Genomic DNA, 24,859 nt, shown 5'->3' on the forward strand with positions numbered 1-24,859 from the left:
AAATAACTAAAATAAGAGTAAAGTAAGGAAGTCATTACAAAAGATGACAATCACCGTCTCATTACTCTCAAGCCTATACCAGCAGAAACAAAAGAAATGAATTACTCTAGGTTTAGAAAAATCAGTGTATATATAAGAAAGAACAGAGCTTTCCTATATTCAGAATCTAATGTAAAATGTAAACGTTTATGTTTGAAAAAAGAGCCTAAATGGTACAGGCATAAGCAAAATGCAAAATGAAATAAGAATAAAGAAATGCAGACACTCATTTAGTAAACACACTGAATACTGTTTTTCAGATTCCAGGTCACGGGAGTTAGGATTCCATGCAACACTGAGAGGATAGCACTGAGGAACAGAAATGAATAGAAAGGTCAGCAGTTAAAAAGACACCTAGATGAACATCTCTCCCACCTCCTTCCCTATCGCGCCCCTCTAGGTTGTTACCAAGTCCCAGTTATGGCTGATTCATGTTGATGTTTGGTAGAAACCAATGCATGCTTTAAAGCAATTATCCTTCAAATGAAAAATAAATAAATAAATAGAATTTGAAAGGAAAAAAAAAAGATACTTAAAAGGGATCTCCCTAGGGGTCCAGTGGTTAAGAATCCACCTTTCAATGCAGGGGAGACGGGTTCATTCCCTGGTTGCAGTACTGGGTCCCATATACTACGGAACAACTAAGCCTGAGCTCCACAACCAGAGAGTCTATGTGCCTTAATGAAGATCCACAAGACGCAATTAAGACCCAATGCAGCCAAATAAGTGAATTATTAACAAACAAAAAAGACACCTATGGTAATCCAGGGGAGTGATCTCTAGAGCCTCAACTAAGGTGGTGGCAATAGGGCTGTTACCAGAGGAAGGAAACTAATAAACGTTTAGGAAGTATAAGACAGAAGATAACGAACAAATTATACATGTCAGTGACCAATCAGAATGGTGCCTGGCTGTAAACAATCCTCAGGGTTCTACTCCTGCAAGCCAACTGAACATGAGCCCTGGCCACATCTGCGTCCATGATAGAACCAGCATAGATAAAAATCCCTTCAAAGCAATCCTGCGATGAACAATGCAGGACACTTTGGATACTAGTGTGAACAAAAATGAAGAAAAGGAAAAATACATTATCCTTTTACATTGCCTAATATGTCATGAGAATTGACATGTTATGAGAAAACATTTGTAATGGTGAAGTCACAGAAGAGTTCTGAAAAAGATAGGTATGGTCTTTTTTTTATGAAGAGACATATTCTCTATTACAACATATACATAAAACACTGTGTTTAGGGAACAAATGTGGAAGCTATAGAGAGTTCTGAATTACAGAGTACAACCTCGCAAAAAAAAAAAAAAAAAAAAACCACCATGGAGTGGTTTCTAAACAGGACTACTCCATTTTTCTTTGATTTTCTTCTTTTGAAAAAAAATCTATCGGCCGGTGGGGATAAAAAGGTTTATAAAGCTTCTACTATAGAGAAACAGGAATCATTTCTAAGCTTTTACACAAACAGATATATTTACCAACTTCACTAATAACTCAGTTTACTTTTTTCTTTAAAATTTTATATTTCTATATTGTTTCACTTGATCTAAAATCAGCAATAAAAATAAGGTAGCTAAATTGTATCCATGTATACAGCAACATAAGGTAGATATATTCATGTTTTCTCTTTTAAAAGTAATTATCACTGAATGGGTAAAAAGTCCTTGGTAAAAGGAATTTTCTTTTCATAAATAATGAAAGGGAAACCAGTGAAGTTGAAGAAAACATGCCTCAAAGTAGCCTGAAGAAATAACTGACAAAAAGTAAGATAAATAGTATCAACTATATCAATACGCCAGCAAAGTTGGAAAACTCAGCATTGGCCACAGGACTGGAAAAGGTCAGTTTTCATTCCAATCCCAAAGAAAGGCAATGCCAAAGAATGCTCAAACTACCACACAATTGCACTCATCTCACACACTAGCAAAGTAAGGCTCAAAATTCTCCAAGCCAGGCTTCAGCAATATATGAACAGTGAACTTCCCGATGTTCAAGCTGGATTTAGAAAAGGTAGAGGAACCAGAGATCAAATTGCCAACATCCGCTGGATCATTGAAAAAGCAAAAGAGTTCCAGAAAAACATCTATTTCTGCTTTATTGACTATGCCAAAGCCTTTGACTGTGTGGATCACAATAAACTGTGGGAAGTTCTGAAAGAGATGGGAATACCAGACCACCTGACCTGCCTCTTGAGAAATCTGTATGCAGGTCAGGAAGCAACAGTTAGAACTGGACATGGAGCAACAGACTGGTTCCAAATAGGAAAAGGAGTACATCAAGGCTGTATATTGTCCCCCTGCTTATTTAACTCCTATGCAGAGTACATCATGAGAAACGCTGGGCTGGAAGAAACACAAGCTGGAATCAAGATTGCCGGGAGAAATATCAATAACCTCACATATGCAGATGACACCACCCTTATGACAGAAAGTGAAGAGGAAATAAAAAGCCTCTTGATGAAAGTGAAAGCGGAGAGTGAAAAAGTTGGCTTAAAGCTCAACATTTCAGAAAATGAAGATCATGGCATCCGGTCCCACCACGTCATAGGAAATAGATGGGGAAACAATGGAAAAAGTGGCAGACTTTATTTTTTGGGGCTCCAAAATCACTGCAGATGGTGACTGCAGCCATGAAATTAAAAGAAGCATACTCCTTGGAAGGAAAGTTATGACCAACCTAGACAGCATATTCAAAAGCAGAGACATTACTTTGCCAACAAAGGTCCGCCTAGTCAAGGCTATGGTTTTTCCTGTGGTCATGTATGGATGTGAGAGTTGGACTGTGAAGAAGGCTGAGCACCGAAGAATTGATGCTTTTGAACTGTGGTGTTGGAGAAGACTCTTGAGAGTCCCTGGGACTGCAAGGAGATCCAACCAGTCCATTCTGAAGGAGATCAGCCCTGGGATTTCTTTGGAAGGAATGATGCTAAAGCTGAAACTCCAGTACTTTGGCCACCTCATGCGAAGAGTTGACTCATTGGAAAAGACTCTTGCTGGGAGGGACTGGGGGCAGGAGAAGAAGGGGACGACAGAGGATGAGATGGCTGGATGGCATCACTGACTCGATGGACGTGAGCCAGAGTGAACTCCGGGAGTTGATGATGGACAGGGAGGCCTGGCGTGCTGCCATTCATGGGGTCACAAAGAGTCGGACATGACTGAGTGACTGAACTGAACTGATATCAGAATATACACAGCTCCAACTTACAAACAGTCCAAACCAAAGAGTTAAAATTTGTAAATGACCATCCTTGCTTCATTCTACCAGTGTTACATAAAACAGCATTGTCACAACCGTATTTCCTCATTTCCATTCCTGTGAAAAGACCATCATCTCCTCTATAAACTAACAACACACAAATGAAGTAACAGAAAGTTTTATTTACATTTCAAAAAAAATATTTAGGAATAAATTTAAGAACAAGAAGGAAAGTTCTTTACAATGGACATTTATAAAACATTGCTGAGAGAAAATACCAGGACGTAAATAAGTGGAAAGCTGTATAGTCATGAATTGGATGACGCAATGTTGTTAAGATGCCAATTCTCCCCATATTTGTCTACAGGTTCAATGTACTTCCCAATAAATATCTCAGCAGGCTTTTTCTGTTTTCAATAATCGACACAAAGATTACTAAATTTATGTGGAAGTTCAGAGACCTAGAATAGCCAAAATAATTTTGAAAAGGAAGAACAAACTTGGACAACTTAAATGATTCCATTTCAAGACTTTAAAGATATGGCAACCAAAACTGAAGCAGCACTGGCTTCAGGACAGACACATAAATGCAGCAGAATTGAGAAGACTTCCAGGTAAATAGTTATACAATCTTTTCGACAAAGGGTCCTAGCACATGTGCCTATCTGTACTGGGAAAACAAATAAACCTTACTTCCAGCCATATACAAAAATTAACTTAAAATGTATCACAGACTTTAACGTAAGAGTTAAAAATGTGAAACTCCTAGAAGAAACCAGGAGAAGATAATTGTGAATGTGGGTTAAGTAAGATTTCTTAAACATGAGGCAAAACCCATAAAATATTTCAAAAGTGCTAAACTGGACTTTATCAAATTTAAAACTTTTGGTCTTCAAAGATACTACCAAGAAAAGAAAAGGCATGTCAAGATTAAGAGAACATACTTAGGACTTATCCAGAATATCTAAAGAACTCTAAAAATTCCAATAAAACCAACAAAGCTATCAAACACTGGACACAGATATCTGAACCAAAGTCGAGACACAGACAGCAAATACGAATATGAAAAAAGCTTGAAATAATTTAGAAAAAAGTAAAAAAAACCCCAAAACCAACATATACTATTACATACTCAAATATCTAAAATTAAGATTACCACCACCAACCGTTTTTGAGACTATACAACAAATTCTCATTACATAGCTGATGTGAATGCAAAATGGGACAGCCACTTTAGAAAACAGTTTGGCAGTTTCTCATAGAGTTAAACATACATTTACCATATGTATCAGCAATTCCACTGCTTGGTTACCACCCCAAAGAAATGAAAATGTATGTCTACACAAAGACTTGTTTTATACAGATGTTCCTAATACTTTATTCATTATAGTTAAATAAACATCAACTGGTGAATGGATAAACAACTGCAGGATATTTAAACAATGATATACTATCCAGTATTAAAAAAGAACTTCAGATACATCCAATAACATGGAGAAATACTAAAGCCAGATACACGAAACTACGTAATTTAGGAGTGAGTTTACGTAATTCTAGAAACAGCAAAACCAAAGTAGATCAGTGGTTACCAGGGTAAGGGCGTGATGAGAGGGGACTGAATATAAAATGGAACAAGGAAACTTTTAGATGGATCAGTTCAGTCAGTTCAGTCAGTCGTGTCCAGCTCTTTGTGACCCCATGGACTGCAGCACGCCAGGCTTCCCTGTCCATTACCAACTCCCGGAGCTTACTCAAACTCATTGGTGATGCCATCCAACCATCTCACCCTCTGTCTTCTCCTTCTCCTACCTTCAATCTTTCCCAGCATCAGATTTAGATGGATGGAATATTCCCTATGATGATCATGGTGGTGACTGCACAACCACAAGTATTTACCTAAACTCAAACCCAACACTTAAAAAGGATACATTTTAATATATGCAAATTATACCTCAATACTGCTGGCAAAAAAACCCCCGTATTTCATAATCTCTTTATGTGAAATAAAACCATTAATATCTCCTTGAGTCTAAACAAGCCATAAGAAAGATAATTTTGAGTCATAAATGAAACTCAGAATGATCTAGTTTGATCTATTCATTTTATAGAATATTACATCTATGTTTCTGAAGAAGCTGATATTTAGAAAGGTTATGCCACTTATGGGTAACCTGGGTTTTGACTCAGGGCAACGTCCCTTCTAGTTAATCTTGTTTTCATAGACATATGTCGCTGAATTCTCAAAATAATCCCTAGAGGTGCTAAGGTTATATGTGAATTATCCCTGTTACAGATGAGATAAAATCAGGCAGAAATATGAGGAAGGTTAATTTAGCTGCATTAATTCTCTCATTACAAAATTACACTACTGTGTAACTAAATATTATCTCAGTGTCACAATCAGATTGATTAACCAAATAAAATAATGAAACCTAAAATAAAAATTATATTACTGAGCTATGTTTAGATGAACACACAGAAAGAGTTAACTGTGGAATATTTAAGCTCGAGTCTATAAATTAGAAGCATTAATTTAATATTGTTCCTTAATATTAAATAAAATATTGAACAGCTCTGTAAAATACTCCTAGATTTTATTTATTTAAGAAGTTCTGTATAACCTATAAACTGAGGGCACATCTTATGGAAGTTAGTACGACAACTTCAATTTAAGTCATGACTTTTCAATATAATTTTCTCTAGTAAATTAAATTTAGTGTATTCTAGTATATCTATTTATTCTCATAGGCTTAACAATTTATAACTGCTGGGTTCTACATTATAAAATACATAGATAATGTGCTGTGAAATTGAAATAACCAGATATGATGATATTTTCTGGCTAAATTTTACATGCAAATATCACCACAGCATTGAATATTTAGTATGTAACAATAATGTGAAAAGAACTATTAGAAGCCTGTGGGTTCACATTCTTTCAGAATGGGAAAGTGAAAGTGAAGTCGCTCAGTCGTGTCCGACTCTGCGACCCCGTGGACTTTAGCCCACCAGGCTCTTCCGTCCATGGGATTCTCCAGGCAAGAGTATGGAGTGTGTTGCCATTTCCTTCTCCAGAGGATCTTCCCGACCCAGGGATCGAACCCAGCTCTCCTGCATTGCAAGCAGACGCTTTAACCTCTGAGCCACCAGGGAAGCTCAGAATGGTTAGCATGCATTTAAAAAATTACATAAACTATAAAACTTGCACTCTTACATAATTAAATGTTATTAATATACAATAAGTTTTCTTAGTAGATTACTAGGTGAGAAAAGCCAAAGCTAGGAAATCTGAACTATAAAATGTATTCTCTGACCTGAAAGTATGTAATGTAACTTTTCTGTACTTAGGTTTCCTTAGTAAAATACCAACTGTTTGCACCTGTGCTTTCTATACATACATCTTATAGAGACAGGCATAGAGAGAGTCACTCAAGTTCCATGTACATAGGGCGGAAACGTGTGGGGTGCCAACATTCAGCAGAGGCATGTTTGAATTATTAAACTGTTTGAATATTAAAATGAAATACTAAAATATAAATTTCATTGTTTTTATGATATTTTCATATTATTTTCAAGTATTTTATCTGCTAAAGACTGGCATTCAAGAAATTATACCATAAAAAGGACCAACCTTAATGAAAAACAGCATATTACCTTTACATAAATAACATAAATAAAGAGCAATCTGTTGGATACATTTATTCTTTCCTTATTTCTTTGAATGGCTGAGAATGGGGCGGGTGGGTGGGGGTGGGGTGGGGGGGAGACTCACCTTTGCCCGCAGGCTGAGGTACTGCAAATCCAGGCAATAAAAAGGGTGCCCCTGTGGTAATACCAGCTGGTTTTAGTTCATTGACACCATATGTTGTTAGGGAAGTTATCAGATTAACCAGATCTTTCAAGGCATCTTTGGATTCTGCCTCTTTTGCTTGTTCCAATCTAGAAAAAGTATGATTTAGCAAATATGTTTTCTCTTGTGTTGTATTTTAAAATTTAATACAGAAAGAAAATTTCTATTTTATATGCAATAAATAAATGTACAGACTACTACAAGAAGTTTCTTCTTATATTTTTTCCTATATAAACACATGATATTTTTATAAAGCTACAAATTTAATTATGAGATATGATGGTGTATTTGAAAGAAATTATGCCAATAGTCAGAACACCTGATAAATGTTGATTCTGCCATTAACAGTATTATTTTAAGTAAATCATTAATCTTTGGTAGAAAGTTTCTTAATATAAAAGAATTAGATTAAATATCTTTTAAGTTCCCTAAGGCTCTATATAAGTTTCACTGTTTACAACCAAAAACCTTATTAACCATTTCTTTCCTAAGACATTTTCTCCATGAATAATTTTAAACAGTGAATTCTAGGGGAAGATTTGTAAGACTGCATCTGCATTTCATTAATTAACTCAAATACTGGCATTAGAGTACATTTAAATACAGTTCTGAGAGTCTAACAATTTTTTAAAACAAACTTAATTCCTTTAAACTTGTCTTTTCTTAATGTGAAAAGTTATGTTTTAATAATAAATATTTTTATACTATACAAAGAATGCTATAACCTGTTTTTTTTTCATTAATTAGTGTTATGCACATGCTTCTCCATGTCAGTATAAACTCGTCATAGATATGCTTTTTAATGGCCATGGAGAATCAACCATAGATGTGGAGAGTGGGACAGCTAGTAGCTATCAGAATTCAGGAGCACTAATACACATAAAACTTTGTCTGCATTTAGAATTGTATCTTTAGGATCAATAAACATACGTTGAAATTATTTCAACAAGTTACCAACATTTTTAAGACTCTTGAATTCCTAAAGGACAGCATCAATTAGTAATATTAAATAGTTATTTCATAAACTTTCACGTCTTCATTTGTAAGTTAGGATATATGTGCAAAATTATATTCTTAGGGGTTGCCTACTATTAAGTAACAGCAACTAGGTCACACTGGTGTTAGAACTTAAAAGTTTACAAAACAGTGGTGGTTGACAATAAATCAAACAACTTAAAACTGATTAATGGCCTGGGAACAACTAGCATGAATATCCTCTTCCTAATAAACTTGTAACCAGCTGTTTTTCCAGTATATGCAAGGAACATCTGGGATGAAAAAGAAGGCTAGTAAAACACTTTTAGATTGCTGCTGCTAAGTAGCTTCAGACTACTATGTTTTATACATACATTTTCAGCACCTCATTCATTCTGCAAAATTATTCTTGCTACTAACTGTATTAATAGCTTGATAGCATTGATATTACCATTAAGGAAAACCAAAAATATAATTAAGCACAAAGAGTTTACACTTCAGGAAGATGTTAATTAGTTCGTCCAAACTCTTCTCCCTCAGCTGCTAAGGAAGAGCAGATTTCTTCTTTACATCTAACCATTGAATCCACGTGTGCAACCTACATTTTCCAATTTAACTCTAAATTCACTCTTTGTACTCTCTTGACAGAATAGGAATAAAAAAAAAAAGAAGTGATTAAAGCTAAGAGTATAAAGTATACCTTACATAAGTGATTGGCTGATTTCTTTTTCCCTATAGCCCAAACTACTTTGCTTCCTTTGATGAGAAGACTGAGGAGACAATTAAAATACATTCTTATAATGTGGGGTTTTACCTAAGCAAGAGATCACAAAGGAAATTATATCCTTGCCATATCCGAAAATCATCCAGAAGAGTTTGGGAAACATCACTGGAATCTTTGAGGAAACAAGAAAGCCCAGCAAACATCTCAACAATTTCTAGGGGAGACAGGTCATCTGACTGCTGCATATTCTGAACACACGTAGATAAACATTCTTTTTCTGTAAAAACAAAGAAAATAAAGAACTGAATAAATATATGTGTGTTTGTGTATAACTTATGTCAACTGCTTAAGAAAACTTCATTCTTAACTGGTATTTAATGAAACATTAAATTTTAGTATATTTATAAAATATGGTAAGATAAATGGTACACATTCTGAAAGCAAATACAAGATTCCAATTGACTAGGGAAGCAATACCTCTAAGTAGTAAACAAAGAGTAATACAGGAAGTGTTGAAAATCAGTTGACATTCATAATAGTTTTTACATCATATTTAGAAGTTTTATTATTAAAAAGGATGATTGCCTGCTGCCAAATGATATTTTTGACCTTTATATTAATATAATAAAAAATGGAGAAACATTTAAAAACTCTCTTCTAAGTTAAGAAGAAAAATCTATTTAGTTAAAAGTTCAAATTAGAGTGCATCTAGACAATTAAGATACAGAAATACTTCAGGTTTTGTCTGCACTATACATGCACTAGTTTAAAACACAGTTATATCCCATGACTTCTGGGGCTGGAGGCATTTCAAAGAAGACATTCCCTCTCTTATCTTTAAAAAAAATTTATTTGTCTTAAGAAATCCAGGGTCATATAACAATAACTAAGAAGATTTAACACAGGAACAGAGGTAAGAAACATTTAATGACTGATGGACTTTAGGTAAATGAATAGATGTACTAAAAGCTATTTTGAAAGATTTTCCAATTTGTGTGTGTGTGTGTGTGTGTGTGTATGTAAGTGGACTATTTGAGATGCTACAATTGTCTGTTTCTCTTATTGACCCATTTTAAGGGATAGTTGACACATATTTATATATATGAGCTAAAAAAATAGACAATTTCTTTTCAGTGCTGATAAAGAATCTACTTAATTTTATTCATGCCCCATTGGACAGATTATCTGTCTACTTATGAAATATCTTCAGAAAGAGTTTGAACTATAGCATCTCAAAAAATCTCTTTTCATTCAGCAAAAGAGGAAGGAAGAAGAGGCAATGAGGCGGAATCTGCATTATTATTATGACATCATTTACTTAAAGGTAAGGTTATTTTAACTCTCCTGGATATCCATTATTGAGAACATGAGGATTTTTTACATTTGAAACGCTTTAATTTTTTTCTCCTGGAAAATATAGTTCTTCATTTAAAATAGAATCTTTGGAGAAGTGAACAAGAGAAACAAATTCGCCATCACATGAGGAGAGAAAGGCGGAGAAAATTCAGAGCATCCAGAATGAATACGTTACGAGATATTCACCGTGAATATACTTCACCACGTTGACACTGAGACCATGACGGGATATGGTCATAAGGACTTCTCCGGCACTCTTCCTCCAAGGCAGGTTATAGGGAGGGCACCAAGAGGTTATTGCACTGAATAAAAGCTGGAGATCGTCTTTCTGAGCCAGCTCCTCGGCCGGAGAAACAAAACTGCAGAGTTTCACTAAGATCTAAAGAGCAAAGAAAATGTGTACATAAATGAATGAATGACTGGGGGAAAGGCAGGGGCTAGAAGAGGACTAGATCTGATTATTTAAAACTCTGCAAGTTCAGGGTCAGTGTTGAGTGCTATCATTAAAGCCACAATGATGAACGCTCTAAGTTAGGCAACATTAAAAAAGACACCTATAATTTACAAGTGTGTTATGGTAAGACAGTTAACCACCTCTACTTTTATCAGCTTATTTTTTTTTTTAAGGTACATGTTTACCATCTTCACTTCACCATGGTGGGTTGTTTTTTTTTTTTTTTTTTTGTGGGGGGGGGGGTACTGTTTTGCCCTACCCTGAAATGGAATAAATCAACAGTAACTTTCAAGGTCAACATTCCAGTTTTAGAATGTTAATTCTTAGTTTGCCATAGGTGAATTGTAATTTTCTTCTCTAAAAAGGACATTTTTAGGGAGACAAGAAAATAACATGTCTTTAAAAGTATTTTCAATTTTTTCCAACTTATATGCAAGTAGAAGGGGACATTATAATAATACAGTCATCTTAATTCAGAATTATTAATTATGTCTAGTAGCCAAAAATCTGAAGAAGGCAATGGAACCCCACTCCAGTACTCTTGCCTGGAAAATCCCATGGATGGAGGAGCCTGGTAGGCTGCAGTCCATGGGGTCACGAAGAGTCGGATATGACTGAGTGACTTCACTTTCACTTTTCACTTTCCTGCATTGGAGAAGGAAATGGCAACAGTGTTCTTGCCTGGAGAAGCCCAGGGACAGGGGAGCCTGGTGGGCTGCCGTCTATGGGGTCGCACAGAGTCGGACACGACTGAAGCGACTTAGCAGCAGTAGCAGCCAAAAATCTTCTAAAGCATGACTCAACACTTCTTAAACTCTGGAATGAAAACTTATTCTTTACCTATGGTTTGGAAAACACACATTGCACAACCATTTATGGCATTAAAGGCCTGCTACTTGGGGAATGAAACTATGGTTTCTGCTCTCCAAAAACCTTTCTTCTTCTAATCTCAATTTGGTGGCAGAAAAAGTTAACTTTCCTTCTCTGTGTTATATTTTCTCATCTAAATATTCTATAAAGAAATAAAATAAAACCGGAATATTTTAATATCTGGAGGAAACTATTATATAGAAAAAGTATTTGAAGTATCATGTTTCATCTGAGAAAGGTAGGTCTGTCTTTTCCTATTTCCTTCAGAGCAAAATTTTACTCAAATACAAGAATTTCTAATTCATAGCTGACAAATATCAGGGAAAAAAAAGATTAAGAATTCAGTGAACAACAAAATATATATAAACTATTAAGTACAGGCATTTCCCCTTCCCAACAAAAAAAATGCCTAGAGACACTGCTGAATACCAAATTTTTATTAGTACATGTAATATGTGTACCTCTTCCCACATGTATTTAATGTAACAAAAAGGTATATGAAAATAAAGATAACTGCAGCAAAAAAATATATGTATATATTCACACACACACATATATATATACACTCATAAGAGTCTATCGTTAATTATACTTTTCACTGGTTTTCACATGCCCATATGTGATTAGAGGGACAGATGTCATTTCTCTAATTTATAACATAAAAACAAACCTGAAAATAAAATCTTTTTTTCCAAGTCAAATCCTTGTGCTCAAAAATAAGTTGGATTTAATTCCTTGCTGTTGACCCTTAAGATAACTAATTCTTAATCTTCCCAGTCAAAAGAATTCTTACAGATAATCTAGTATTAACAACCTTTTCATTTTACGCAGGAGAAAACTGAAGAATCTACTCATTCCTCTTCGGCCCCAAAACTAAGCACTTGTATTCGTAGGGATTCTGTTACAATGTCCAGCCAAGTGTGGTAGAGCAGTAATTGGCCACATTAATGCAAATACAAAAAAAAAAGCCTACATGAAGCACTACCAACTGCCAAGGTCCCAGGAAACCATCTGTCACAAAATATAAACACAGGGATTTTATCTATAATAAACACTATGCATTCTGAAAACATTTAATAAGTCTGTGTCCACTGGGTTTTTTAGACAAAATGATGAAAACAATGTCTGGACCGTGATAACAAATGAAAAAAGCTAAGCTGATGCACTGAAGGAACCCTGGACTAGACGGTGGGAGAGCAGGGTTCTGAGCCCTGCTGGGCACCAGGGGTGGAACAGGCATGACTATAAGTTTCCATAAGTGTAAATGAAGCGTTTCATTTAAATTCTCTATTGCATTCCGTTTGGCCTTTAATATTCCTTTAACATCCAATGATTCCAATATGCTAAAATGAATCCTACATTCAGTTCAAAGTCAGTACCCACTGCTTTCAGATATAGAAAAAAATTAAGTTTTAGAAGAAATCTTTGCTAGTTAGTTACTAGCTTCCATTTATTGTCTAAGGTGTTACTTCTTCAGAGACTTTACTGAAACAGGGCTCTAGTCTGATCAGCAAAGACTAACCCACTCTCTTCATCAGCCATGTCTTAAAAAAACTTTAATTCCTAGTTTACTCTTTTATTTCTTCCCATTGCTATTCTCTTCCATTCTAATTGAGAGGTTAGATAAACTTGAGGTCTAATCCCATTTCTGCCATTCCCTCACATTATTATTTCAGAGGAAAACAAGAGCTCTGAAGTCATGGAAGGTCTTGCAAATGATCACAAGATAGGGATGTTAACTGCTAGCACAAAAGTATTTAATAAATCAAGTGTTCCATAAATATTCATTGAATTAGCATTTTATTGATAATCCTGTCTTTTCATTTCTAATCTGTCTTACTCTCCCCCTCTCCCTCATCTTCACTGCTGTGTGGGGGCTCAGTTGCACAAATGAGTCTGACTCTTTGCAACCTCATGGAACATACACTACAAGGCTCCTCTCTCCATTGGATTTTCCAGGCAAATACTGGAGCAGGTAGCCATTTCCTTCTCCAGGGGATCTCCCCTACCCAGAGATTGAACCCTTGTCTCTTGCAATTGGCAGGAGTATTCTTCACAGTTGAGACACTTGGGAAATCTAGTGGTAAAAGACCCCACCTGCCAAAGCAGAAGACATAAGAGACGTGAGTTTGATCCCTGGGCTGGGAAGAGCCCCTGGAGGAGGGCATGGCAACCCACTCCAGTATTCCTGCCTGGAAAATTCCATGGACGAGGAGCCTGGTGGACTACCGACCGTGGGGCTGCAAAGAGTCGAACACATTGAAGCAATTTAGCACACATAGATCTCAGCAAAGTCGAATCATTCCTGGAGCAACAACCCGAGTGTAACAGGTGCCAGCATCACCTGTCCCCTGCTCTGCTGCACCGGATACAGATCCAGTGTCCTCTCTGTTCTCTCTTCCTGCTCTCATCGATGCTGAAAGTGGTAGAGGCAAGAGGAGAAATCAAACTTATTTATCAGAAAAATAACTTTTTGCATTTCAGGTCTACTATGTCGAAAGCAGAGAAGCACAGCTTTAAGTATTATTTCACTGACTCTTCCCCCAAATCCTTTAGCCAGGTATTATTTTCATTTTAGAGATAAGAAACTGGCATCTTATTTCATAAAATGGGACTCAAACAGGTGTGAGTCTTCTAAATTGAGGCATAAAAACACATAACAATTTAACCCTCTTAATCATTTTTATGGACAGAGTGTTAACTACATGCACACTGTCATGCAAAACACCTGTCGGACGTTTCCCTCCCGCAGAACTCAACCTCTGGAGCCCCTGGAAAACAACTCTCTTTTCTCTCACCTCCCAGCCCCAGGCAACCAACACTCTACTTTTAGAAGTCTGACCTCTTAACTTACAAATAAAATCATGCAGTATTCATCTTTTAATGTCAAACATATATTTTTAAATACCATATTTCCCATGGATAGATTATATTGTAAATGTTTATAGTTTGTTTGTTTTGAAAATTTTCTCCCAAGAATGGATATCAAATGATGACAATATTTCCAGACTAGCTAACAAAGGTTCACTTACTCTGCTAATGCAATTATCAAAAGAAGAGTGACCACAGTGGGAAAGAAGGTTCACAGACAGGGAGCAGAAGAGGTGGCAGCAGCCACTAAAATAAACTGTCTTTTCTAAGTTAAATACTTACTGGCTAAGGGCTTCCTATATTTAGAGAGCAACAAGACAGAATTTCTTGACACGAGAAGAAATATTACCCCCAAATTAATAGCATTGTTAATAAAAGTGTTCCTTGCTTTGTTCATTTTAGAGATGTTTTTACAATATGACAGGTAATCTTAATGATAGAATCTGTTCAGAATAACAAACCTGTGAATCCCTTGCCCAAATATTCCTCAAAAGAAATGGGCAGATTCAAGAAATACGCCAGTTAGATGAAATAAAGTCAATTTATAATAAATAGCAAGAAACACTATAGAAAATGGGACAGGCAGAACATCTACTTAAGGAGTGTACCTGTTACACTTGAAATACGGTGGTCTACATGAACAGACACACAGCACCTTTCATACCTGTACAAAAACTTTCTGGAGTAGTCCCCGACGTTCTGCTAGAGGTAGCTCATTCTGTGCACCTCCAACTGCCTCAGGCACATGTGGAAGGTCAAAAAACAGATATAAACATTTAACCAGGGTGGAAGGCACTGACATTGTTGTCATGCAGTCCACGGTTTTCTGGAAAACAAATGGATAAATAAAGTGAGTAGACAGAGAGATATAACTGAAAGTCGCTCAGCTGTGTCTGACTCTTTGCGACCTCATGGACTGTAGCCCGCCAGGCTCCTCTGTCCACAGAATTCTCCAGGCCAGAATCCTGGAGTGGGTTGCCATTCCTTTCTCCAGGCGATCTTCCCCACCTAGGGATCGAAACCTGTTCTCCCACATTGCAGGCGGATTCTTTACCATCTGAGCCACTAGGGAAGCCAATAACTACTTGGTACAGTTAAATAAACTCAAAAATTTTAAGCCAGAAAAGTACACTTCAAAATACCTTTTCAAATGCCGAAAAAATATTTAAAAGACTCCATGAATGACAAATACTCACTTCCTATCTGGAGAAATTTGCTTTAATCAAATATTGAGAACTTTGTTACCTACTAAGGTACCTATTAAGTTGACTATTAAGAGGCAGCATGTTCCTGAGAACATAAGGTCTAAGATTTAGAAAAAAGGAACTTAACCATAAACTTGGGCAAACTAACTTTTGTTAGGCCTCATCTTTCTCTCCTATAAAATCTATATAATGGTATACATCGCTTAGGGTTGATATGAGGTTTATGTAACAAATGCAAAGGCACATTAATGTACTAAACTATGAATTAGTTCCTTTACTACTACTTTTATTTTATTCTCATTGCAGATTCTTAGGTGGGAAGGGCACTTGAAGGGTATACCCATCACTGACACAGAAAATTTGTACATTATTTTCAAAGATTACTAGAGGAAGAAATTTTAGACCTTATGGTGAACATTTCAGTATTGTTAAGAAGTATGTGGGGGAAAAAAGAAGCATGCTATAAAAATTATCAAAATCTTTCCATGGTACAATTTGGAGTAAGTTTTTCCATGTTGGAGATCAACAGGCTCGCATCATGTGTTGATTAGTCTATTCGCCTTTTTTTTTTTTTAAGTCTATTAACTTTTTTATTAAACATTTCCTGAATGCATAGCATACGTCAGTGTTTTAGGAACTTGGCGTGAAAGGATGAAGGAATCCTGCCTTTCACAAGGCTGTAGTCTACCAGCAGAAACAAGTTCATCAGTAACTATGATTTACTCTCTTGAGTGTAAAAATGGTAGTACATTCAGGCTAATAAAATAAGGGAATAATCAGCAGGGCCAAGAGTGGCATGAAGGATAGGAATTAAAACAAGAGGGGGAAGGTCGCCTGGAAGATACACAGAAGGTAAGGCCATTTTGTACAACATGTTTCAGGAACTGGAGTCCAAAACTGCTGACTCCTGAAAACCCACAACAGTGTCTAATCTTTAATGTGTATTTATTATATAACAGGCTTAAGGCTAAGCACTTTAAATACATGCTCTCACCTGCTTTTCAAGTCAACCTTACAAGATAGATTTTATTACTGCACAAGCCTTCATTTACAAGGAAGGCTCATTACTGACATATCCTGCCCTGGGCTGGGAGCTCGTTAAGTGGTCCCCAAGCCAGTGTATGCTCAATGAATGCCCTCTGCAGGTGGGCACTGGAAACCTAGTGAAGTGCTCCCAACAAAGGAGTAATAGAACCAGATTTCAGAAAATCAGTTGCTGGTAGTACAGACTATAGATTAAAGAGCAGGAAAGCGAGAGTACTTCGGAAACTAGTACAGAAAACCCCACAAGACAAATGGGGCCTGAGCCACTGCAGTAGCCGGGCGAGGGGAACAGCGCGCCTAAGGAACGATCCTGCCCACAGTCTGGCCCGTTTCTACTCACCCACCATCACTTCCCTCCTCCAACACTCCCAAGTCCTCTGCTGTTCTGACCTATCTTTTATTATTTCTAGACACCCCAAGTCTCCACGTGACTCTCAGTGTACACGTCTGTTCACACCTGAAACTTAAGTCCTCATCTTTCCTCCTACTTTCACCTGCAAAATTTACAACTCCCGCATTTCCCTTTTTGTACTACTACATACAGCCCCCTGCTGCATTTCATGGTGTTAGCTTCATCCACTTCATCTCTGTCATCTACCTGTTGACTCAGGACCATGTTTCAGTCATCTCTGTAACTCACTGCTGCTAACAAAAAACAGGATGCAAACCAAAATGTCAGCTCAAAATGTTAACACTGAATTTTCTTTCAAAACATCTCTTTTGCCAGTTAGATTATTGCTGGTTGCCCCTTTGTATCAAGTAAAATGACATCACTTTTCATTTCCATCTTATGACAAGACAGATTGAAAGTAAAACTGGATATCCAAACTGGTAACTGGCAACACCTGTAAATTTTTAAGTGATTCTTTTCTCCTGATTCTTTTCTTATGCTTATAAATTGGTCTATCCATGTGTGCACATGTAAGTTAATACACATTTACTGACTTTCTACCATGTTCTAGGTGTTATGGTAGAGCACAGTCCATGCTCACAATTGAGAAAGGAAAACGGAACATCTACAGAAAATATGAATAAAACTTACATATATTCCAATTAAACATTATTATTTTACATGTTATCCTTAGCCCAACCACATTTTGGTACAGTAATGTAGAGTCATGTACAGCTATCATCAATAGCAAGCAGAAGTGGTATTTTGATAGCCATCTGATATGGCCACAGATGCATGAAAACAATGGTCTACTTCAGGACCTTATGAAAGGTTAGTACTCAGGGTGAATAAACATCTCCACGTGTGCAGGACTGAGGGGTTTCCTGGGATATGGGCCTTCTATGCAAAACTAAGGTAAAACTCGGATAGCCTTAGGTAAATCAGGATAAATTGAGTCTTATTCCTTTTCGGCTTTAAAAAACAAATCATAACACAATATTATAAATCAACTGTACTCCAATATAAAATAAACAAAAAACAAAACAAAATCCAGCAAACAAAAAGGGAAACAGGGTATTCCAAAAGAAAAACATTCAAGTGGGCTAGTAATTATTCCAGTGGGCTAGTAATTATTCCAGGCTAGTAACTGGTTTCAGGACATCGTTACCAAGAAATGTGCACTGTTTCTTTCATGGCCTGTCATGCTAGTCTGATCAATGTCACACTTACTTTTGTGATCCATGGGGTATTTGAAAGCCCACTGTAATTTAGACAAAAGTTGTTCTCAAGATTGGTATGAACTTTGATAGGTAATTCTACTCCAGATTTTAGAAGGCTGAATAAACTTCCTTCATCCCCAAAACAGCACAGGTCACAAATCAGGTATTCGAACAGCACATAAATGACTATGTGCCATATGTATCGTGACAGATGCTTAAAGTTGATTTAAAGGGGGAAAAAAGCAAACTCCAGAATAAATCAAGTGGGAAGGTAATACATATTATCCTGAAAATAGCTAAGTGACCTTGGATGAATCTCAGATGACTCTTCTGAGCCAAAGTTTCCCTAACATGGGTTACAGAAACTCTGGGCCGGGCCTGGGGAGCCAGAGTTCCTGGGCTCCTTCCATCCAGCTGCAGGGAGTTCATCTCTTTGCCCAGTGTGCTGTATAAACAGAACCACACACTCTAATGACAAAGACAGAAAACACTGTCCTAAGCATTTCCTCATGTGTAAAATGGAAATGTTAACTTCCTTACAGAGATCTTGTGAGAAGCACAGAAAAATGAGCAAGGTGAAAGAGGAGAATACAATGATTATCATAAATTCTTACTTAGATATGATGATAAATTTAATTTGACAAAATCCCAAGAGGATAAAGAGAGATGCTTCAAATATGAAAAGCAAGGTCTCACCTGACCAGAGGATGCTAACAAATTAATTGTTGTCAGAAGCATCCAACCTCTACTGGCTTCTTCACTCTGATTGATTTCCAAGAACTGGACTATGGCCCGACTTGCAGCCTCTATAAAACCAAAGGAAAATCATTAGGTGGAGATAAATCATATGTAAAATAGTTAGAGTAAAGTTTTATTGGTATATGCAGATATTATCATATAAGTACAGAAAAATAAAAGTCAACTGATACATTTGAAGAAAAACTATGTCACAAACTAGTCAAAAATAGTCATGGAAGAAGGAAAATTTGAGTTAAATTTGCCTGGAAAACAAGTACATGTCTGTCTGGAAACCAGAGGAAGGGAAAGAAGCAGAGATTAGGCATACTGCTTTAAAATCAAAGTGTGGCCAGAGGAATAATCAAGATAAAGACTGTAATAACACAGGGTTCGTTCACATTCTAGAAGAGCATATGCTGAGAATATTGTCTAATATCAATAGCAGTGATAGAAAGTACCTATTTTTGAAGGAAGGTAAGCTAAGGGGCTGTCTGTACTTGACTCTTTGGGCAAGAGGGAGTGAATGTAGTTTCCTTAACAAAGTACATGATGAAAGGATTATTTTAAAATGATTAATCTAGAGTGATGTGCATGACAAACTAGAAGGGCAAAGAGATTGATGGGGGAAACAAACTAGGAGGTTCGCTCAGTGAGACAAACAAGGGGTGACCTGAGCAGCTGACATTAGGGGACAGAAACAATGAGGGAGTCATTCATAGAACTGTAGCGTTGGAAGAATCTCGGAAAGTCAATTTAGCTGATTATAATTTTAAGGATAAGAGAAAATGGATAAACCTCAAACCATGCATTTAATTTTATCAGTATAAAGTTCATTAATTTTCATACTGATATACAAGATGAATTAAAGTCAGAAAATAAATCCAATCTGTTCACTCTAAGCCAACATGCTAAGTTACCAATGTATATTTAACACACGTCATAAAGATGTAGGATACAGAATAAATAGAATTTGGATTAGGACTTCCCTGGTAGCTCAGATGGTAAAGCATCTGCCTACAATGCGGGAGACCTGGGTTCAATCCCTGGGTCGGGAAGATCCCCTGGAGAAGGAAATGGCAACCCACTCTGGTAATCTTGCCTGGAAAATCCCATTAACGGACGAGCCTGATAGGCTACAGTCCATGGGGTAGCAAAAAGTCAGACACGACTGAGCAACTTCACTCACTCATAGATTACTTTAGAGGTATTATTTTCTTCCATTTAAGACAATCAAGATAAAAGAGTTTTATTCAATAACGAAATAATATGAGACTTATGTATAAAACTGCGCTCAGCATATTTCATCTTTATATACTCCCATGTGAAAGAACATTTTAAAGGGAAAATTTTTTAGCTACTTATTTGTACTGACTCTTAACTGTATAAGAAGGACTGTTATAAGCATTTGTAGATTAATTCATTTCATCTTTACAAGAACACAGTAAGTTAGTTTCTATTATTATACCCCTTGGTGGAGGTGGTTGTTTAGTTGCTAAGTCATGTCTGACTCTTGCGACCCCACAGATTGGGAACCTATCAGCCTCCTCTGTCCATGGGATTCTCCAGGCAAGAATACTGGAGTGGGTAGCCATTCCTTTCTGCAGGGGATCTTCCCAACCCAAGGATTGAACCCGTGTCCCCTGCATTGCGGTAAGATTCTTTAACGACTGAGCTACCCCTTATTGCAACATAAATTGAGAAATGGAGAGGATAAGTAATTTGTCTAGTCAGGGACAGAACCTATATTCAAATCCAGGCTGTCTAGCTTGTAAAAGATAAAGACATTGATAAAAAAATTTTTTACTGGAAAAGAGAAGTCAACTGAAGCCTGGCTTACTTCTGATATTCAGTATCTCATAAGTGTTGAAGTTACTGTATTCATGCTCACTAATTTAGTCTCTTGCCCCTCTCTAGAAAATAAAACCATGGGAGTCGACCCTTGGTTGCACTGTTCAGAGCCTGATCCCCTGTATGGAGCGCATTATTGACACTAAGTAGGGGCTCAATAAATACCTGTTAAATGAGTGAATAAACAACCCAGGGAGATCAAAGAAGGACACATGGAATCCAACTTCTCATGAACACTAGGAGGTTTGGATAATTTGGATTTAAAGGGGGAGTAATACATAAAAAGCAGCGTTCAAAGCTGATTAAGTAGAGAAAGAAGAAAACAAAATACCACTGAGAAATCATTTTAGCAATCATGGTTTAAAGTAAAAGTCACTCAGTGGTGTCTGACTCTTTGCAAGCCCATGGAGTATATAGCCCATGGAATTCTCTAGGCCAGAATGCTGGAGTGGGTAGCCTTTCCCTTCTCCAGGGGATCTTCCCAACCCAGGGACTGAACCTAGGTCTCCTGCATTGCAGGTGGATTCTTTATCAGCTGAGCCACAAGGGAAGCCCAAGAATATTGGAGTGGGTAGCCTATCCCTTCTCCAGTGGATCTTCCTGACCCAGGAATCGAATCGGGGTCTCCTGCATTGCAAGTGGATTCTTTACCAACTGAGCTATCAGGGTTTAAGGTAATTGGTAAAAACTAACCTGCAAATTTTTTCCTGCAAGCCTACAACGGACCCAGGCATCTGCTATTACATATAACAGGAGTCTTTCCTTGATAGGAATTAAATGCTCATGTGAGGAGCTTCTTCCCAGTTGGCTAAAATTCTCAATCAAAAGCTGACATGCTATGCTTTCATTTCTTAGGCTTCTTCAAAACCAGGCAACTTTACAGGCAACTTTGGTTTTAAATTGTGCAATTCTATTTGATAACTCAATACCCTAAAAAAAATACTTGCAGCGTTCAAATTGATTATTTCACAGTTAAACCAATGTAATAGATTTCTAGTTCATTAAAAAAAACAAAAAAAAACACTGATTAACAAACCAACTTGTCAACACTACCTATGTCTTTCACAGACAGAAAAGAGATTTTGAAGAACTAAACCTACATTAAAAAAGGAAGTTATCTTCCTGGTACAGAATCTAGAAACCTATAGACAAGACACAATTTGAGTGACTCTGGATTCCACTTATATTACTTAACACTATTAACAATAAAAGAAGATTGGACAAATGTATTTTCCAATTGGCTGTTGTAAATGATGTCACAATGAACATAGAGGAGCAGATCCTTTTTCAAATTAGTGTTTTCATTTCCTTTGAATGTGTGTGCATACCTGTTCCATCACTCAGTCATGTCCTCTTTGCAATCCCATGGACTGTAGTCTGCCAGGCTCTTCTGACCATGGGATTTCCCTGGCAAGAATACTGGAGTGGGTTGCTATTTCCTTTTTACCAACAATGAATGCCAATGCTTATTTTGAGATACAAAATACCAAAAATGTTTCTTGGTTTGAAACAATTCCATATATCTGATTATTGGCATTTATAAGTGTGTGTGTGGTTTCCTTCATTTTCATTGACGATGAACATTAAGATATTCCTCAAGATACAAAAAGACAATGTATTTACAAAAATGTTGTTATTAAAGATTACAACAGTTCAGTAGATTGCTGAATTGACTGAATGAGATATTAATTAGGAAAATAAACCTTGAAAAGGATCAAGGCATCCATTTAACAATTTTACCACCTTAATAATACCTGCTGTTTTTTGAGAAAAAGGTGGTGAAGATGAGTTACCTCAGCAATAGCATATAATGGTGTTATCTAGTTTTGAATTATAGGAGTGTTCAAAAGCTCTGGGGACTTCCTAGGTGGCTCAATGGTAAAGGGTCCACTTGCCAATGCAGCAAACACTGCAGACGTGGGTTCAATCCCTGGGTTGGGAAGATCCCCTGGAGTAGGAAATGGCAAGCCACTCCAGTATTCTTGCCTGGAGAATCCCATGGACAGAGAAGCCTGGTGGGCTACAGTCCACGGGGTTACAAAGAGTGGGACGCAACTGAGTAGCAACTGAGCACAAAGAAGCCTGGATAGTAGTTGTGGCTGAATGACAGGGTGAGGCTGGAAACTCCTGTTGACAAATAAACTATCTTTACATAACAAATGTATTCAGAAGAACTAATTTGCTCTCACCTATTAATTTCAGTTATTTGTTGTTCAGTCACTGAGTCATGTCCGACTCTTTGCGACCCCATGAACTGCAGAATTTCAGTATATTGCTATTCAAAACAACTTAATGGGATCTCTCAGCTTTTATTTTAAATGAGTCAAGAAGCTCACTGTAAAAGTATGTAATATTTAGTGTTCTCTTTAAAATAACTATGTAGACTAGAAAGTAATTTTAAATTAAACCTCTGTAAACCACAGAATTTCTTAAAATTCTGAAAGAAAAACACTCCTAGTCAAAGAAATGCTGTATAACAAACTATGGGGCTTCCCTGTAGCTCAGATGGTAAAGAATCTGCCTGCAATGTAGGAGTCCTGGGTTTGATCTCCAGGTCGGGACGATCCCCTGGAAAGGGAATGGCAACCCACTCCAGTATTCTTGCCTAGAGAATCCCATGGACAGAGGAGCCTGGTGGGCTACAGTCCATGGGGTCACAGAGTTGGACACACTGAATGACTAACACTACTACTACTATCATGAACTACGAATTTCTCTAATTCTTAACAAATGCAAATTTAAATGCTGACTTAAGATTATAAGAATTAATGAAAAGAATATATTAGTATTAGCCCATCTTGAGAGTTGCCAATTATTTGATTTAAACTTTAGCTTTCATGCTGCATTTCAATGCATATAGTCAAAAATTACAGAAATGGAGTTAATAGAGCTCATTATTAGATTAAGAAAGAATAGAATGCAGTTTTCAAGGAAATATAAGTTCCCAGTCTACACTGAGAAAATACAAGTAAACTCAATCAAACAGCATTCAGAACAAGCGGACACAAAATGTGTTAGTAGTAATACAGTAATATGTTCCTTTAAAGTCCATTTAAAGCATAGTTATTTTCAAACTTTTGCTTCAGGATGATAATGTGAGGCACATCAATAGTACTATTACACTTCTCTCATTAATAATGTAACCAAGCCCTAAACACCCCTTTCCACCATCCCCCATTCTGGAAAAAAAAAGGAACCCACTTTCACGTTAGTGAGAAAACAGTATTCGAACTCATAGCTTCCATGCATCTTTCCATCTGATAATACGTAACCACATCTTGGGAATGAAATTACCTGAAGGTGTTGTGGCTTTGAAATCCTTGGAGGAGAGCGGGACACACTGTTTTTCTGTTTAAAAAAAAAGGCTAGGTTGTCTACTTTGGGATTCACTACATTATACTAATCATGCCACAAGATGCTGGACAAGGTGCCAACTGAGGTCTGCATCCCTGGCTTCTCTATCACTGGGCTGCTGCCCAGTGGGGATTGCATTACTGGGCGTAACAGTGGCACCTAGCATGCAGCAAAGCCCTTAATAATAAGCTGAAGATACTATTTTTACACAGGTGGGAATTTTCTGTTGCAGTGATGTAAATCGACCATGTGATATTAAGCACCTTAAGAATTAAGTAGCTGCATAGGCTGAACTTAACAAATAACTAGAAGAGACAGAGGAAAGTCTTAAGCCATGCCCTGTACACAATATGGCCACAAAAGTATGTATTTTTTCAAATTAGATGAGAGTTACTACATATTTTTAACAAAACTACAGGAAGTCAATAATTAAGTCAAAATTAAGAGACTAAGAGAAGAAGACTAATGTATTACAAATCAGCCCATGTACTCATTCTGCATGTTGATCTACCTAAAACTTTTACCTTTTACTAACTTTTGATGGACAGGTCTAAACAACAGAATTGCTGATAAGCATGGTTCCTCCTGATATATCTATAATGCATCTAGGAAGTGATCTGGTAAAAAGACTTGATATGTGAAAGGTGATTAGGTAACAAACAAAATAAGTATTTCACACCAAGTTCAGAGGAGTCCTGGAAAAATAAACTTACTC

At 36.8% G+C, this 24,859-nt stretch overlaps 1 protein-coding gene across 1 annotated transcript in view; it reads right to left on the minus strand.

Annotated features, from left to right (window-relative positions):
- The window catches only part of WDFY3 (WD repeat and FYVE domain containing 3), a 306,558-nt gene that overhangs the window by 167,030 nt on the left and 114,669 nt on the right, over positions 1-24,859 (minus strand). Inside the window, exons 6-10 of the mRNA XM_015471703.3 lie at positions 18,901-19,010; positions 15,009-15,170; positions 10,336-10,528; positions 8,884-9,070; positions 7,017-7,183 (exon numbers count right to left, since the gene is read on the minus strand). Coding sequence (XP_015327189.2) covers positions 7,017-7,183; positions 8,884-9,070; positions 10,336-10,528; positions 15,009-15,170; positions 18,901-19,010 — 819 coding nt within the window. The remainder of the gene's footprint in view (positions 1-7,016; positions 7,184-8,883; positions 9,071-10,335; positions 10,529-15,008; positions 15,171-18,900; positions 19,011-24,859) is intronic.

Source organism: Bos taurus, chromosome 6 (genome assembly GCF_002263795.3).
Source record: "Bos taurus isolate L1 Dominette 01449 registration number 42190680 breed Hereford chromosome 6, ARS-UCD2.0, whole genome shotgun sequence".
Lineage (NCBI taxonomy): Eukaryota > Metazoa > Chordata > Mammalia > Artiodactyla > Bovidae > Bos > Bos taurus.